The following is a 17,828-nucleotide window of genomic DNA, read 5'->3' as shown; positions in this document are numbered from 1 at the left end:
ACGTATGACTGTAGAGTGATATTATCTATGGAGTGGAAATTCAGACGCGCAAAACATGATTTATCTCGGCAGTATGCAGTGACTCCGAAAGCTACGTGATAACGGTGTGGGGCAAAGCTTGCAGTAACAGCTCTGCCAATTTTGGGTATAACTTCATTTCTACTACAGACATATGCCGTTCAAAAGTTGGATGGATTCCGTACGAGGTAGTATCTTAATAATTTTCATTCAATATCAAGAATGAACGTGGCTAAAAGCTTTGAAGATACTAACTCAGGGCATTTCGCTTGATCGTGACCAGTGTCACATCTCAGTTGTAGCTTTCGTTTGCGTATTTGCGGGAAGAGAAGGAATAGCAACCTCCATTTTGTAAATTATGTACCGCCTAAACAGAGGGGGAAGAAATTTCTGATAATGTACGCCTGCACCACAGCGTTATAGGGTGGTGAATCATAGACAGAGGGAACACCAGAAAAGAAAAGGCTCGAAGCGTTTGAGATACGGTGTTAAGGAAGAATGTTAAAAACTATATCGAGCGATTAGAAATGAGGAAATCTCTGCCGAATCGCCGAGGAGAGGAAAATGTGGAAGACACTCTTACGGAGAAGGGACAGGACTATAACACGTGAACACATTTGAGAATAACTTCCATGGACACTGAGAGAGCCGTAGTGGGTAAAAGCTGTAGAAGACAAAGAGTAGGGTTCATCCAGCACTTAACTGAGGACGCAGTTTGCGAGTGCTGCTCTCAGATGAAGAGGGCGGCACAGAAGAAGAATTCGTGGCGGGCTGCATCGAACCAATAAAGAGACTGATGACCAAAACACTTTATCGTATTGTCGAGTCTCTGTTTTAATTAACTGTTGCTGCGACGGAGTTGTGAAATGGCTTCCTTGGCTTCCTAGTACGCCAAACTAAATGTGACTCGAAAAAAAATCGAATTTGGAATTATGCTGTAAATTACCGATATACATAGTTTTGAGTATATCAGGGACGAAATTCATCGTTCTTACTTTTATTAATGTTTATTGCTCTTCATGGAGACTAAAATATTAATCACACAAAATCATTCAGCGCGTCATAGAAACTTTATGACTAACGAAAGATAAGCACAAAAGCTTGCAAAACTAAATAATATTAAGGAAAAGTGGCCGAGCGGTTCTAGGCGCTACAGTCTGGAACCGCGCGACCGCTACGGTCGCAGGTTCGAATCATGCCTCGGGCATGGATGTGTGTGATGTCCTTAGGCTAGTTAGGTTTAAGTAGTTCTAAGTTCTAGGGGACTGATGACGTTAGAAGTTAAGTCCCATAGTGCTCAGAGCCATTAAACCAATTAAGGAAAAGACACAGATGGTCATACATAAATATTATCTGCGAGTGAACATTGCTCTAAATGAGTATACGTTCAACGGATTCATTGGCAACACACACCCACATTACCTCGTTTGTTTGATATGTATGTGATCAACAGTATCCGGACACCCCCATAAACATACGTTTTACATATTAGGTGCATTGTTCTGCCACTCACTGCCAGGTACTGCATATCAGCGACCTCAGTAGTCATCAGACATCGTGAGAGAGCAGAATGGGGCGCTCCGCGGAACTCACGGACTTCGAACGTAGTCAGGTGATTGGCTGTCACTTGTGTCTGTACGCGAGATTTCCACACTCCTGAACATCCTTAGGTCAAATGTTTCAGATGTGATAGTGAAGTGGAAACGTGAAGGGAAACGTGAGCACAAAAGCGTACAGGCCGACCTCGTCCGGTGATTGACAGAAACCGCAGACAGTTGAAGAGGTTCGTAATGTGTAACAGGCAGACATCTATCCAGACCATCACACAGGAATCCCAAACTGCATCAGGATCCACTGCAAGTACTATCACAGTTAGGCGGGAGGTGAGAAAAATTGGATTTCATGGTCGAGCGGTTGCTCATAAGCCACACATCACGCCGGTAAATGCCAAACGACGCCTCGCTTGGTGTAAGGAGCGTAAACATTGGACGATTGAACAGTGGGAAAACGTTGTGTGAGTGACGAATCACGGTACACAGTGTGGCGATAAGATGGCAGGGTATGGGTATGACGAATGCCCGGTGAACGTCATCTGCCAGCGTGTGTAGTGCCAGCAGTAAATTTCGGAGATGGTGGTGTTGTGGTATGGGCGTGTTTTTCATGGAGGGGGCTTACACCGCTTGTCGTTTTGCGTGGCACTACCACAGTACGGGCCTACATTGATGTTTTAAGCACTTTCTTGCTTCCCACTGTTGAAGAGCAATTAGGGGATGACGATTGCTCCTTTCAATACGATCGAGCACCTGTTCATAATGCACGGGCTGTGGCGGAGTGGTTACACGACAGTAAAATCCCTGTAATGGACTGGCCTGCACAGAGTCCTGACCTGAATCCTATAGAACACCTTTGGGATGTTTTGTTCAGCACTCCGTGAAGCATGGGCTGCCATTCCCCAAGAAACCTTCCAGCACCTGACTGAACGTATGCCTGCGAGAGTGGAAGCTGTCATCAAGACTAGCGGTGGGCCAACACCATACTGAATTCCAGCATTACCGATAGAGGACACTGCTCCGACCGGATACTTTTGATCACACACACACACACACACACACACACACACACATAGTCATAACAATTATACCTCCATAATTCTCAACACATGTCACACCTCTTAACAGTATGCGAATTCTAGCGACCCGCCAGAATTGGTGTCGCCAAATGTGTACTTCGTCTAGTTCTCTTACACTGAACAAGAGACCGAGAGGACAAAAGGACATGGAACTGCAGTAAGGATAGAACTCGAGCCAACAACTGAACAGTCTCTTGCGGTATCATCCACGCTATGAGATCAACTGTCACTAATCGCATCTGGCGGGCCTGGTGGCTAACTTCAGTGCTAATTAACTCGGAAACGGCACGGCGCCGCAACATCCTGCAAGTTTTTCAGACTTTTACTGACTACCCTTTAGATACGGGATGTAACGGCTATAGGTGCAGATATTTTTACATGAGGTACGTTTATTTGTACACACGTACAGTGTTTCGGTTGTTTCTCTCTGCGTCGAACTGTCTTCCCATAAACACGTCACAAACATGACGACCTGAAGTTTTCTGCATGGTGGTAACTGCACCACTAAGTGGACTACGTCTGTCACTATAGACTAACTGTTTTTCCTCCACGCATCAACACTTCAACATCTGACCTGCTGCCCACGGGAAAATAAACATTAGTGGCTTGCTCTTGCCAGAGATTCTGGGAGGTACTAACCAACCTAAAAACGTACGACCTGTAATAGTGCTATTATTACTCTGCAAATGGTCTAAAAACTGATGTTATATTGTTAAGTGCACGGTCCTGAGCCACGAACAGAAATATCTGCACCTGTACCCGTTAGTCCCTGTATATGTATATCGTACGTAACAAATCTGAACGTTACATCCGCCACTGATGTTTGTCTGTTGACTGCTTTTGCAGAGGCGGTGATGGGAATCCCCGTCCCGAAGACGCCACAGCAGGACGCAGCGAGGGAGGCGTCGCCCTTCAGAAAGTGAGTACAATACGTGCGACCTATATATACACCAGGTGCATGTCCCCGCTACCTGTTCTCGTCCCATCAGCATACTGCCCTCCAGTCTCACGAGGTAGTCTGCTCCACGAAACAGTGTTGACTCATACCGACCGTTCGACATTACAGACAAGTTTTTGCTCCGCAGAAAACGGGACCGCCGCCTATTGGCGGCTGTTATACAATAGCAAGTGCAGTGTGTAAACCGGTTCTGTTTACCGGAACGCTCTCGTGGGCAAAAACTCTTCGCGGTGGAGCGGACAACGCAAGCATTACAGCAGCGCAAGATTCTCGTGTTTGTCCACCTGTGGATAAGACCAGAGATAAGAAACGCCTTGCAGATATCAATAGTGGGAGAACGCTTTATGAAATACTTCTTAAGGGATAAATTATGTGCTTTGTGAATATAATGACACGTGATTTGTACATCCCCGTCTGTTTCCCTTGTTCCGCAGTTAATTTTTGTCTCAAACTCTTCGTGTGATCTGTTATTACCAGCCCTCTTGGGAGAATTAGGAGAATCTGACATGCTTCTCGCTGGATAAGTTAAAGAATGTCAAATAAAATCCAAATTCGGACTGATTGAAGGCCAAACTACGAAAATAAAAGTAATGACAAGAAGGCTTACATTTCTTTTAATTTTAATCCAAATTTCAAAATTAACGTTTTTATGATTCTTATACACATTCAGCACATTTCGTTGAAGCCTAAATCGTTGCAGCATCTTAGATCACTCAAACAGGTACTTACTGAAAAAATTTTTTCGGGTGTCTCGCCGGCCGCTGTAGCCGAGCGATTCTAGGTGCTTCAGTCCGGAATCGTGCTGCCGTGCTGCTGCTACGGTTCGAATCCTGCCTCGGGCATAGATCTGTGTGATGTCCTTAGGTTAGTTAGGTTTAAGTAGTTCTAATTCTAGGGGACTGATGACCTCAGATGTTAACACCCATGGTGCTCAGAGGCATTTGAACCATTCGGGTGTCTCTTGTCATGCTTGTGGTATCACATTATACAGTGTACCACTTTTACTTTTATTTTACTTTTTTTGAGCATGTTTTCGTAGGCATGTAGCGTATCTTTGCCTTACTGTCCTTAATAAGATTTTACTGCGGGAATACGTACTTCTTTCAACTGTTTTTGCTACCTCACAATACTGTAACATTGTTCTTCCCTTAGAGTAATCATATTTATTTTATAACTTCGATTTGTCCTAACGTATGAGTAGAATATATTTAATAATTGACCATTTTCACGTGGGTTCTGAAGAAACATTTTCTGCATGCTGTAACACGAGATATCATGAGAACTATTTCACTTTTGGAACGCTGTATGTACAAATAAATTGTTGGGTACGTGGACTCGGACATCTATTAAAGCTTGCTTTGTTATTCTGGAACAATTCTCAGCAAGCACCATCACAGCTTTGGCATTCGTCGGGAATCATCAGAGCACGGGTTTTCGCAAACATGGTAATGATGAAGTATTCCACTTACCTTTTACACCGGCGTCACGTTTTTGAGTTTTATGCATGTAGCCGACGAACAAGTGATTGGTTATGGTTCCTCTTGAAAGTGAAATTTAGATATCGTTTCAAATTGGATGGTAGGAAATAGGACTGGGCCAAAGATTCGCTTCTGGGGCTACAGTTCCTTAGAGAGACTGGAAAGTTGCACAGGTCACACCAATATTCAAGATACGTAGTACGAGTAATCCACTAAATTACAGGCCCATATCATAAACGTCGATATGGAGCAGGATTTTGGAACATATATTGGTTTCGAAAATTTTGAATTGCCTCGAGGAAAACGCTCTATTGACACACAGTCAACATGGATTTAGTAAACATCGTTCTTGTGAAACACAACAAGCACTTTATTCGCATGAAGTGGTGAGTGCTATTGACAAGGGATTTCAAATTGATTCCGTATTTCTAGATTTCCCGAAGGCTTTTGACACTGTAGTTTAGTTACAAATAAAGATCAGTTTAAAAGGAGCCTGAAAGACTTACTAGTGGCCAACTTTTTCTACTCCATTGACGAATTTTTTAATAGAGACAAATGATGTATTATATATATTCGTACTATTAGTATTGTTATTTCAGCTTTTAAAAAAAAATTGACATGTTCCACATCCACGAGGATCTCCCCAGCGCGGATCTATGGAACGAAAAACTAATCTAATCTAATCTACCGCAAAAACGGCTTGTAGCGTCTTACGGAATATCGTCCCAGTTATGTGACTGGTTTCGTGATTTCCCGTCAGAGAGGACACAGTTCGTAGTAATTGACGGAAAGTCATCGAGTAAAACAGAAGTGATTTCTGGCGTTCCCCAAGGTTGTGTTTTAGACCCTTTGATGTTCCTTATCTATATAAACGATTTGGGAGACAATCTGAGCAGCCGTCTTAGGTTGTTTGCAGCTGACGCTGTTGTTTATCTACTAATTAAGTCATCAGAAGGTCAAAAGAAACTTAAAAACGATTTAGAAAGGATATCTGTATGGTGTGAAAATTGGCAGTTGACCCTAAATAACGAAAAGTGTAAGGTCATCCACACGAGTGGTAAAAGGAATCCGTTAAACTTCGGTTACAGGACAAATGAGTCAAATCTAATGCCCATAAATTCAACAGAATACCTAGGAATTTCAATTACGAATGACTTAAATTGGAAGCAACACATAGAAAATGTTGTGAGGAAGGCTAACCAAAGACTGCGTTTTGTTGGCAAGACACTTAGAAAATGTAGCAGATCTACTAAGGAGACCACCTACACTACGCTTGTCCGCCCTTTTTTGGAATACTGCTGCGCGCTGTGGGATCCTTACCAGATAGAACTGACGGAGTGTATCAAAAAATTTCAAAGAAGGGCAGCACGTTTTGTATTATCGCGAAATGGGGCGAGAAAGTCACTGAAATGATACAGGATTTGAACTGGACATCATTAAAACAAAGGCGTTTTTCGTTGCGACGGAATCTTCTCACGAAATTCCTATCACCACCTTTCTTCTACGAATGCGAAAATATTTTTTTGACGCCGACCTACATAGGGAGAAACGATCACCATGACAAGATAAGGGATTTCAGAGCTGGTAGGGAAAGATATAGGTTTTCGTTCTTTCCGCGCGCTATACGAGATTGGAATAATGGAAAATGGTGAAGGTGGTTAGATGATCCCTCGGCCAGGCACTTAAATGTGATTTGGAGAGTATCCATGTGGATGTAGATGTAGATGTATCACCCTTCCCCCAACACAAATCAAAAGAATAAACTTGCAGTGATCCCAGTTTTAATATGACACTAAAGCCTAGGATAAAATATATAAAATGCCTTAATATAACAATAATTATAATTTAGTTACATCAGTGTTTAGAATACCACTTTCGAATAACTTCCACTAAACTGCAGTTCGGACAAGTACATCACTTCAAAAGCATTCGGCCATACATTTGAGAAGCATATGTCTCATGTAATTGATTTAAGAATTGTTATAGCAGGACGCTCTCGCCGATTTGACAAATCGCATTAAATCGACGTATACACCCGGGATTATCAGCATTTAATTTGGCTCTACGACTGTGAATACAGGATGCGGACTACGGATATACGATAGTGTAATTGCAGACAGTCCTGTTTCTTTCACTGGTTTCGCTCTCGTTCGACAAGGTCAGTCCTTGTGTAACATTTTTCCTTAGTGAACGCCTGCCCACATGCTGCCAAGGTTATTTCGTTTACGCTGTTTACCTTTGGATGGGAAGTCCTTACACATTCTCCATACAGACCGATCTCTTCGCATGCGATTTGCATATTTTTGGAACCCTGAAGAAAGACCTACGTAGCTGTAGGTTTTTTTCGGACGAGATGGTGGACGCCCGGGTATAATCACGGTTCCATAGGCAGGCGCAGACGATTATCCATCAAGGCGTTGGCCATTTTGTCTCACAGTGCGGTCAATGTATCAACAGTTGTGGCGACTGCCCCTTATACATTGAAGAGTCAAAGAAACTGGTACCCCTGCCTAATATGGTGTGGGGTCCCCGTGAGCACGCGGAAGTGCCACAACCCAACGTGGCATGGACTAGCCTAATGTGTGCAGTCGTGCTAGAGGACGTTACACCAGGAATCCTGCAGGCATCGCCATAAATCCGTAAGATTACAAGGGGACACAGGTCTCTTCTGAACAGCACGTTGCAAGGCATCCCAGATAAGCTCAACAATGTTCATGTCTGGTGGCCAGCGGAAGTGTTTAAACTCAGCAGTGTGTTCCTGGAGCCACTGTGAAGCAATTATGGACGTGTGGGGTGACGCATTGTCCTGCTGGAATTGCGCAAGTCCTCGGAATGCACAATGGACGTGAATGGATACAGGTGATCAGACAGGATGCTTACTGACGTGTCAGCTATCTGAGTCGAATCACTCCAACTGCACACGCCCCACACCGCTACAGAGCCTCCACCAGGTAGAATATTCCAAATTTTTAGGTATGTCCATTGATGAGAGATTAAATTGGAAGAAACACATTGATGATCTGCTGAAACGTTTGAGTTCAGCTACTTATGCAATAAGGGTCATTGCAAATTTTGGTGATAAACATCTTAGTAAATTAGCTTACTACGCCTATTTTCACTCATTGCTTTCATATGGCATCATATTTTGGGGTAATTCATCACTGAGGAATAAAGTATTCATTGCACAGAAGCGTGTAATCAGAATAATAGCTGGAATCCACCCAAGATCATCCTGCAGACATTTATTTAAGGATCTAGGGATATTCACAGTAGCTTCTCAGTATATATACTCTCTTATGAAATTTGTTATTAACAACCAAACCCAATTCAAAAGTAATAGCAGTGTGCATAGCTACAATACTAGGAGAAAGGACGATCTTCACTATTCAAGATTAAATCTAACTTTGGCACAGAAAGGGGTGAATTATACTGGCACTAAAGTCTTTGGTCACTTACCAAATAGTATCAAAAGTCTGACAGATAACCAACAAGTATTTAAGAAGAAATTAAAAGAATTTCTGAATGACAACTCCTTGTACTCCATAGAGGAATTTTTAGATATAAATTAAGAAAAAAAAATATAAAAAAAATTAAAAAAAAATAAAAAAAATCAAAAAAAAAATAAAGTTGTTATATTAACTTAAGTATGTTGTTAAATTAACCTAATTATGTCATGTATTGGAAAATTCGACTCGTTCCACATCATTACGAAATATCGTATTCATGATCCATGGAACTAGTATTAATCTAATCTAATCTAATCTAATCTACCCCTTGTTGACATGCAGGGTCCATGGATTCATGATGTCTCCATACCAGTACACGTCCATCCACTCGGTACAATTTGAAACGAGACTCGTCCGACCAGACAACATGTTTTCAGTCGTCAACAGTCATATGTCGGTGTTGAAAGTCGTAAAGGGTACACGAGTGGGCCTTCGGCTCCGAAAGCCCATGTCGATGATGTTTCGTTGAATGGTTCGTATGTTTGTCGATGGCCTAGCAATCTGCAGCTATTTACGGAAGAGTTGCACTTCCGTCACGTTGAACGATTCCCTTCAGTCGTCGTTGGTCACGGTCTTGTAGAATCTTTTTCCGGCAGCAGCGATGTCGGAGATTTGATGTTTTATCGGATTCCTGATATTCTCTGTACACTCGTGAAATGGTCGTACGGGAAAATCCCCACTTCATTGCTATTTCGGAGAGGGTGTGTCCCATCGCTCGCCCGCCGTCTATAACACCACGTTCAAACGCATTTAAATCTCGATAACCTGCCATTGTAACAGCGGTAATCGATCTAACAACTGCGCCAGACACTTGTTGTCTTATATAGGCGTTGGCGCCGGCCGCTGTTGCCGAGCGGTTCTAGGCGCTTAAGTCCGGAATCGCGCTGCTGCTACGTTCGCAGGTTCTAATCCTGCCTCGGGCATGGATGTGTGTGCTGTCCTTAGGTTAGTTAGGTTTAAGTAGTTCTAAGTTCTAGGGGACTGATGACCAGAGATGTTAAGTCCCATAGTGCTCAGATCCATTTGAACGGCAGCGCCGTGTTCCATCTGTTTACATATCTCTGTATTTGAATACGCATGCCTATTACCAGTTTCTTTGGCGCTTCAGTGTACTTTCGCGTGAACTGGCACGTTCTGCGGTTTGCGGAAACCAGAGTACGGCCAGTTGCTTTGCAGCGTGCGGCTGCCGCTGCCTTCACCTCTGTGACCCGTTATACAACGGAGACTCACACCGCGCGGCACGCAATATGAGAAACAACACCTGCCAGGAAGCAGGAAAAACGCCAAGGCCACAGCCGTGGTTCCAACACAAGGGAAAGAATGCGGAAACAGAGCAGGACCACGTCATGCTTCCCGTATTAGATGCAATCGGTGTAGCGGCTATCAAATACAACTGAGCATTTCGTGCACCAACCATTACACAATGTAATGCAAATAATATACGCTACCTAAATGATGTGATAATTAAGCGCCGAAATGATAGCCTGTGAATTATTCATTTGCAGGAAAGACCAAAGGATGAGAGAGATAACCATGACACACGATTTGTCACTAAGTTTTGTGTAAAAATTATATCTCGCTCAGATAATTTTATTCCACCAATTACGGACCTTCACATATCACCGTTTCACTCGTGATGTAGCACAATTTTGTATGCACTGAAGCTTAGTGAACCGAATACTCTCTTGGGGTGATCCGATGAAGCCAGACTTTTTGCCCAGTTGTTTCGAACCAAAATAATGATCTGATTAAATATACCACATACTCATCACCTTGGGTGCTCAACAGACTGTCAACCGTTTGACCGTTCTCCAATCAGTTGCGTAGTCTAATCCTATCGCCCCCTCGCTACCATAGCTCTGCTCCGGCTATCAAAAGTTTTCTTCGGCTCGGAAGCCTATGCTTGGTTGATAACTGCAGAATGCTGTTCACGTCATTACGAGAAGTTTGCCATTTCCATAGCATTTCTTGTTCTTTTGCAACCAGGCCAATCAACTGCTGAAGATGCTAAAAAAGGAATTAATAAGTGTCGGGATAAATAAACGATGTCTGTGCCGTCAGAAAGGGGCCATGCCACATTTTCGTTTTATTGTCTTCTGATACATAGAAAGAGGAATCTGTGTTATATACGCGCTTAGAGAATGTGAAGGCTGCTTCGAGGGAACACCTCCTGAGAAACCTCGAAAAAAGGTCTGAAAAAGATTAAAGGTTATGGAAACTGAGTACCAGGTAATAAACATGTCTACCAAAGTTAAGAAGCGTCTTTTAGTCAAAACTAGATTTAACTTGCGGAGTACGAAATAATATTTGATCGCAAATTTTATTCTTTTTATAACGACCGGTTTCGATCAGTTAGTTCATCATTTGATTCGTCTGCCTCCTAAAACTAGAAAACAAAACAAATAAAACTTGTAGTCAAGCAGCTACTGAGTGGAGTGGGGTCTGCTTCGGTGCATCTCCTTCGAATAGTGCCTTGATTACAGATTATGAAGTTCAGTTCTTTCCAGCGAGACGCCAGGAAATCTGGTAGTCTGACAAAGGCGTTCCAATAGGGAATATTTTGGAAGGGATTTACAATTTTCCCATTTGCATTAGAAGCGAGAGTATCCTTCTCAAAACCTTGGTCTGAACCGGGGAAATTGAGTTACTTTTAATTTCTGGGGCAATGCGTCCCATAAAATGATATAAACGCAACGTGTGTGTTTCAGTTTCTGTTCACGACTGTAAGAGACTAGAAAGTCAAAGATATGTTTGATATCCACTGTGTTTTTATCCTCATTTCTGTGTAAAGTCAAAAGCGAATGTAGACTTTCGGGAAACAGCTGATTTGAGTGAATGTCTGTCATGAAGGGAGCGTAGTATGGAGCCTAGATGATGAGTTACAAATTGGAATGTGGACAGTAGTTATAATGTCCTTTATTTGACTAACGTAAGTACAACAGTCAGTCAGCAACATGCACCGTACGCCGTTTCTTCCTACAAATACAAATAACCAAAAGTTATAACAAAATCTTTCTGTTGATGTATAATATTTTTTTCCTATAGATTAACTCTATTCTATACAACGTTCAACAAAATTATAGGATCACAACCTATGGGAATTCAGCCAAGTAATATTTACAGCGACCGCCGATATTGCGACGGGAGTACACCCCGCCATTTTCAAGGCGCAAACTGGAACGGACAGGCGATGTACAGACAAATTTAAAACTTCGGTTTTTGGAATAATTCAGGAAAGATCGGTCGTATTTTACGGAAATACCATGTGAAATGCGTTTTCCGACCTCCATCTAAAATTAAGGATGATCTTAGTTTGCGTGTATATCGCATTCCTTGTAGCTGAGACATGGCACATATTGGTCAGAGTATCAGGACCGTGGAGGACCGATGTACTGAGCGTAACGGCACACACGATTACAGTAGGGAAGTAGATCCACTATTGCCCAACATTGTTTGGACACTGGTCACCCTACATTATATAACAATACCGAGATATTGGCATGCACGTCCAGCTATTGGGACAGTGTTATTAAGGAGGCTGTTGATATTAAATTAACGAGCAACCTTGTAAACACGGGTGAAGCGTTACCTCACGTGCTAGTTCGTAGTCTTCCACTATCGATACGTCTGACTTCGGTCACTTTTGGTGGCACTAGTGTTCAGCGTGTTCAATGTGTGTCTTTCCTGAATTATTCCAAGAGCCGAGGATTTAAATTTTCCTGTACATCTCCTGTCCGTTGCAGTTTGTGCCTTGAAAATGGCTTTCATTCAACTGGGGACGTAGAAACGACGGAGAGGCTTCCCCCCTGCCGTAGCCCTCAGTGGTACACAAACCCACAACAGGCTATAGCAGTCCACCCACCAACCGTCGCCCCACACCGAACCCAGGGTTATTGTGCGGTTCGGCCCCCAGTTAACCCCCCGGGAACGTCTCACATCAGACGAGTCTGACTCCAATGTTTGTGTGGTAGAGTAATTATGGTGTACAAATACGTGGAGAAAGGATTTGCACAGCAATTGCCGACATAGTGTAACTGAGGCGGAATAAGGGGAACCAGCTCGCATTTGCTAAGGCAGATGGAAAACCGCCTTAAAAACCATCCACAGACTGACCGGCACACCGGACCTCGACACTAATCCGCCGGGCGGATTCGTGCCGGGGACCGGCACGTTTCCCCCCCCCCCCCCCCCAGAAAGCAGTTAGACCGCACGGCTAACCAGGCGGGCCACTGTAACCATACTGTATATAAGCTGGTGTTGTATTTAACAGACGCATTTGGCGGCAAACATATAGGTGTGGAAGGAAGAGAACGCCTTACAAACGAAGTACTTATGAAGTTGTTTGCTTCCGCCCAGGAACTACACAGATTTGTCGCAGGGCCAAATAGGGGTACACAACAGCTATTTCCGAAATAGATGTCAACATGAATTATCAACAATTTATAGCGATTGATTGATAGAAGTTTAACGATTAACTGGAATATGAAGAGTGTGCGTAGGAAGATAGTTCAAAGCTCATTTACCCTTATTTGTCTTTAAACATTGCTACAGTTCTAAATCTCGTGAATAACTCGACTTGTTAGGTGAGATTTCGGGCACTAGCTAAGGCATTGCCGCGAGAATGTGTCTCAATTATCCGACGACAGTCCTGAGGTACTGCCTACCGAACGAGGCTGTGTTTGCATATGTCCACGTCTGGTGAACAGAAGTCCACTTGAGAGCTACTTGTGTGACGTAAGACGAATGCGTTTGTACCCACTCTGCAGTCTGACATCAATTTCGTTGCGCCTGAGTTGTAGGCAGCCGGCGTTCTTCTACGCAGGCTGTGTCCCGTACTTCTGAGGGAGACAGCAGTTCCCAGAGCGGTAGGTAGGAACACTTGCTGCTGCTTTGGCGAGGCACGCCTCTGACACCTGCGCGTTGCTGGGTTGCAGGGGCGAGGTGCTGATGCCTCAGCGGGTGCTGAAGCCGTGGCTGCTGCTGAGCTTCGTGTACCGCATGACAGACCTGGCGCAGCGCGAGCTGCAGCAGAAGAGGGCGCTCGACAACTTCGCCGCCAAGGTAGGCCACACACAGTCTCTCTCTCTCTCTCTCTCTCTCTCTCTCTCTCCGCTTATCTGTCTCCTCCCTCTCACTGCCGGCGCCACCACTGCACCTTTAGACCATACACATACGTAGAACGCCCATGCCTCTGTCTGCTGGGCAGTTAAGGTCCGAAACAAACATCTAAGTCACGTGGCGGAGGACGGAAATACGAGTCATTACACGCTGTGTAAAGTCGAACCGGTCGTTACTATTTTTGTCATTTGTCGATGAAATCAAGCATTGATTTTTAGAATTTAAGGACTCGACGCATTAAATGTGACGCATGCAGTAGTACAGTTAACCTAATTTCTCGGAAATTCCAAATAGTAATGCGATATATGAATGCAGAGTCTCGCGGCGATAATATTGAATAAAATGTTCTCGGGTTTCCAAAAGCGTCAATTGCTTAAAACTACACGAGCTTTCGGCCAAGCACTCCTTGGCCATTGTCAAGTGGTGTGACTGCCAGTGGGCTATTGAAATAAAAATTACCGCAAACACCCTGAATAGAGACGGTGGCTTGCAGCTCGGCGCTGCGTGGGATCCAGCGATCGCGCGGTTGAAGAGGGCACACCGAACGCCGACTCAAAACATGCCCATATATGACAATGTCACGGACACCAGGACGTCACAGCCGGCAGCTAGCGTGTATAAGGGCGCACCAGCAGCCCACTGTCAGTCATACCACTTGGCAATGGCCAAGGAGTGCTTGGACGAAAGCTCGTGTAGTTTTAAGCAATTGACGCGGTTGGGTCCGGAGAACGTTTTATTCTGTTAATGCGATGTTTATAGTTTGTACATTTGGCTAGCTGAAAGGGTAATAAACAGTTTGAAACATTGTACTGACACCCGCTGAGGTATGTTCCGTCTATGCAACTAATTGAAGGCAGTTTGTTTATTGCGTAAACGGAACATGCCTCCACGAATTTTGAAGCAACTAAGGAACGACGGAAAACAGAAAAAATGAGCGAAAGAATTACAGTTCTTTTGTGAATCCTTCTAATTTTGCACTGCGAGTCATTTACTTCACCGCTTCAACGGGAGTAGAAGATGAAACAGCAGTTTGGTAGGAAGCATTTAATTCTCCGATAACAATACATGCAAAATGTTTTATAAGGCTTTTATAAGAATCCACAATGTCCGGTTTTAACACAAAATAAGCGAAACGTTTCATGGCTTTTGTTTAACGCAGTGCAGATGCCGAAACAACATAAGATACATAATATATTACAAAACGTTGATTATAAAGAAAACTCTTGTAGTTACACTACTGGCCATTAAAATTGCTACACCAAGAAGTAATGCAGATGATAAACGGGTATTCATTGAACAAATATATTATACTATAACTGACATGTGATTACATTTTCACGCAATTTGGGTCCATAGATCCTGAGGAATCAGTACCCATAACAACAACCTCTGGCCGTAATAACGGCCTTCATACGCCTGGGCATTGAGTAAACCGAGCTTGGATGGCGTGTATAGGTACAACTGCCCATGCAGCTTCAACACGATACCACAGTTCATCAAGAGTAGTGACTTGCTTATTGTGACGAGCCAGTTGCTCGGCCACCATTGACCAGACGTTCTCAATTGGTGAGAGATCTGGAGAATGTGCTGGCCTAGGCAGCAGTCGAACATTTTCTGTATCCAGAAAGGCCCGTACAGGACCTGCAACATGCGGGCGTGCATTATCCTGCTGAAATGTAGGGTTTCGCAGGGATCGAATGAAGGGTAGAGCCACGGGTCGTAACACATCTGAAATGTAACGTCCACTGTTCAAAGTGCCGTCACTGCGAACAAGAGGTGACCGAGACGTGTAACCAATGGCACCCCATACCATCACGCCGGGTGATACGCCAATATGGCGATGACGAATACACGCTTACAATGTGCGTTCACCGCGATGTCGCCAAACACGGATGCGACCATCACGACGCTGCAAACAGATCCTGGATTCATCCCAAAAAATGACGTTTTGCCATTAGTGCACCCAGGTTCGTCGTCGAGTACACCATCGCAGGCGCTAATGTCTGTGATGCAGCGTCTAGGGTAACCGCAGCCATGGTCTCCGAGTTGATAGTCCATGCTGCTGGAAACTGTTCGTGCAGGTGGTTATTGTCTTGCAAACGCCCCCCTTGTTGACTCAGGGATCGAGACGTGGCTGCACGATCCGTTACAGCCATGCAGATAAGATGCCTGTCATCTCGACTGCTAGTGATACGAGGCCGTTGGGATCCAGCACGGCGTTCCGTATTACCCTCCTGAACCCACCGATTGCGTATTCTGCTAACAGTCATTGGATCTCGACCAATGCGAGCAGCAATGTCGCGATACGATAAACCGCAATCGCGATAGGCTACAATCCGACCTTTATCAAAGTCGGAAACGTGATGGTACGTATTTCTCCTCCTTACACGGGGCATCACAACAACGTTTCACCAGGCAACGTCGGTCAACTTCTGTTTGTGTATGAGAAATCGGTTGGAAACTTTGCTCATGTCAGCACGTTGTAGGTGTCGCCACCGGCGCCAACCTTGTGTGGATGCTCTGAAACGCTAATCATTTGCATATCACAGTATCTTGTTCCTGTCGGTTAAATTTCCCGTCTGTAGCACGTCATCTTCATGGTGTACGAATTTTAATGGCCAGTAGTGTAATTAGTTAGTTACTGACCTCCTGTCATCTCCAGACCTTTGTCATACATCGAGTTTTAGATCTGAGGACCAACATATTTTTACGGAATACGTATCTAAGGACCTTTATGATTAACTTCGTAATATTAGACACAAATAATTGGTCCCAAATAGAAGACCATTGACATCAGCTTGGTTGCGATATTACTCTTTAGCTTCAGCCTATAAATTCACTGGCTTGTTCTCGAAAATTGGGTTTCCAATTTTTGTTTTGTTTTTAAAATTGCTTTACCTTTGAAACGAAATATTGCTTCATGTCACTTACCTTTGGGTGTAACCAAACGCTGCACAAAATTTTAACGTTGTAACAAAGAAATCTTTACTGAAAATGTTACTATGAAGATAAACTGAACAGTACTCCAGAAGTCGCTCGGAAGCGGATGCCAACGCCAGGGAGCTGATCATTTGTTTGTCATGTACAATCTTCATCTATGGTCTGAGACTTGTGTTACAGTTTTCTTGTACAGGCCGTGGCAACGAAACTTCTTTAACTTATGTTAACGGAGAACAGTTACAATCCAAGAATCCCGAGCTGTGGGTCAGGAAGTTCGTTTACCATCTGTTTCTGTAACGGCGTGAATTTCGTGCACACTTCACTATTTCTGATCGTGAGTGGTCACCTACAGGGTAACTTGGAATATCCAAATAAGACGAACGGTGTTACCGTGGGCCATTAAACCATAACGAAACATCGAAGTCGGTAATTTTGGTGATTTCCTTAGGGCTCGGCACGCAAGGAAGCACATGGCCTTCCAGTTGCTAATTGTTCAACTTTATCACCTGTGCTTACACGCACAAAAGTTATCTCTGATGCACTAACTCAGCGTAAGTTATTTTGTCCGTCGGAAAAACTCGTGCAAAAGTTGCCTCGCGGTGAGCTGTTGTACATTAGTGACGAGGCACACGTTCATCTGCTTCGACGTCTGAATAAATAAAACATGCGCCACTGCAGTGATAACAATCCCAAATAATATCATGAGATGCAGCTTCATTACGAGCGTGTAACGTTTCGATCTGCAGCTTCCGTAACAGTGATCACTGATCCGAACTTCTTGGAAGAAAATCAACGTGCAGTAGCTATGGATTATCGTGATTTAGCAACGTGATTCAAAGCTCTTTTTTAACCCAGTTTTTATCAAATTTATATTAAGATGTGCCGTTTCAGTAAGATGGTCCACAGCACATACGAGGTGCGGCTAGAAAAAAACCGGACTGATGCTGGAAAAAACATTTATTTACAATTATTTACAATTTCATGTTATCTCCTTCAATGTACTCTCCTCCTCGGACTCTACACCGCTCCATACGAATTTTCCACTGTTCATAGCAATGCTGCAGATCATTTTCGGTAAGTCCATACATTACTTCCGTCGCTTTTTCTTTTACTGCTTCAACAGAGTCAAATCTAGTTCCTTTCAAAGCTGACTTGACTTTAGGGAAAAGAAAAAAGTCACA

At 43.7% G+C, this 17,828-nt stretch overlaps 1 protein-coding gene across 1 annotated transcript in view; it reads left to right on the top strand.

Moving 5' to 3' along the window:
• LOC124612462 (probable cytochrome P450 4aa1) overlaps positions 1-17,828 on the top strand; it is a 238,576-nt gene that overhangs the window by 178,095 nt on the left and 42,653 nt on the right. The window contains exons 6-7 of the mRNA XM_047140689.1: positions 3,494-3,566; positions 13,524-13,650. Coding sequence (XP_046996645.1) covers positions 3,494-3,566; positions 13,524-13,650 — 200 coding nt within the window. The remainder of the gene's footprint in view (positions 1-3,493; positions 3,567-13,523; positions 13,651-17,828) is intronic.

Source organism: Schistocerca americana, chromosome 4 (assembly GCF_021461395.2).
Source record: "Schistocerca americana isolate TAMUIC-IGC-003095 chromosome 4, iqSchAmer2.1, whole genome shotgun sequence".
Lineage (NCBI taxonomy): Eukaryota > Metazoa > Arthropoda > Insecta > Orthoptera > Acrididae > Schistocerca > Schistocerca americana.
Note: the sequence above shows the minus strand (reverse complement) of the source record. Positions and strands in the feature narration are given on the sequence as shown.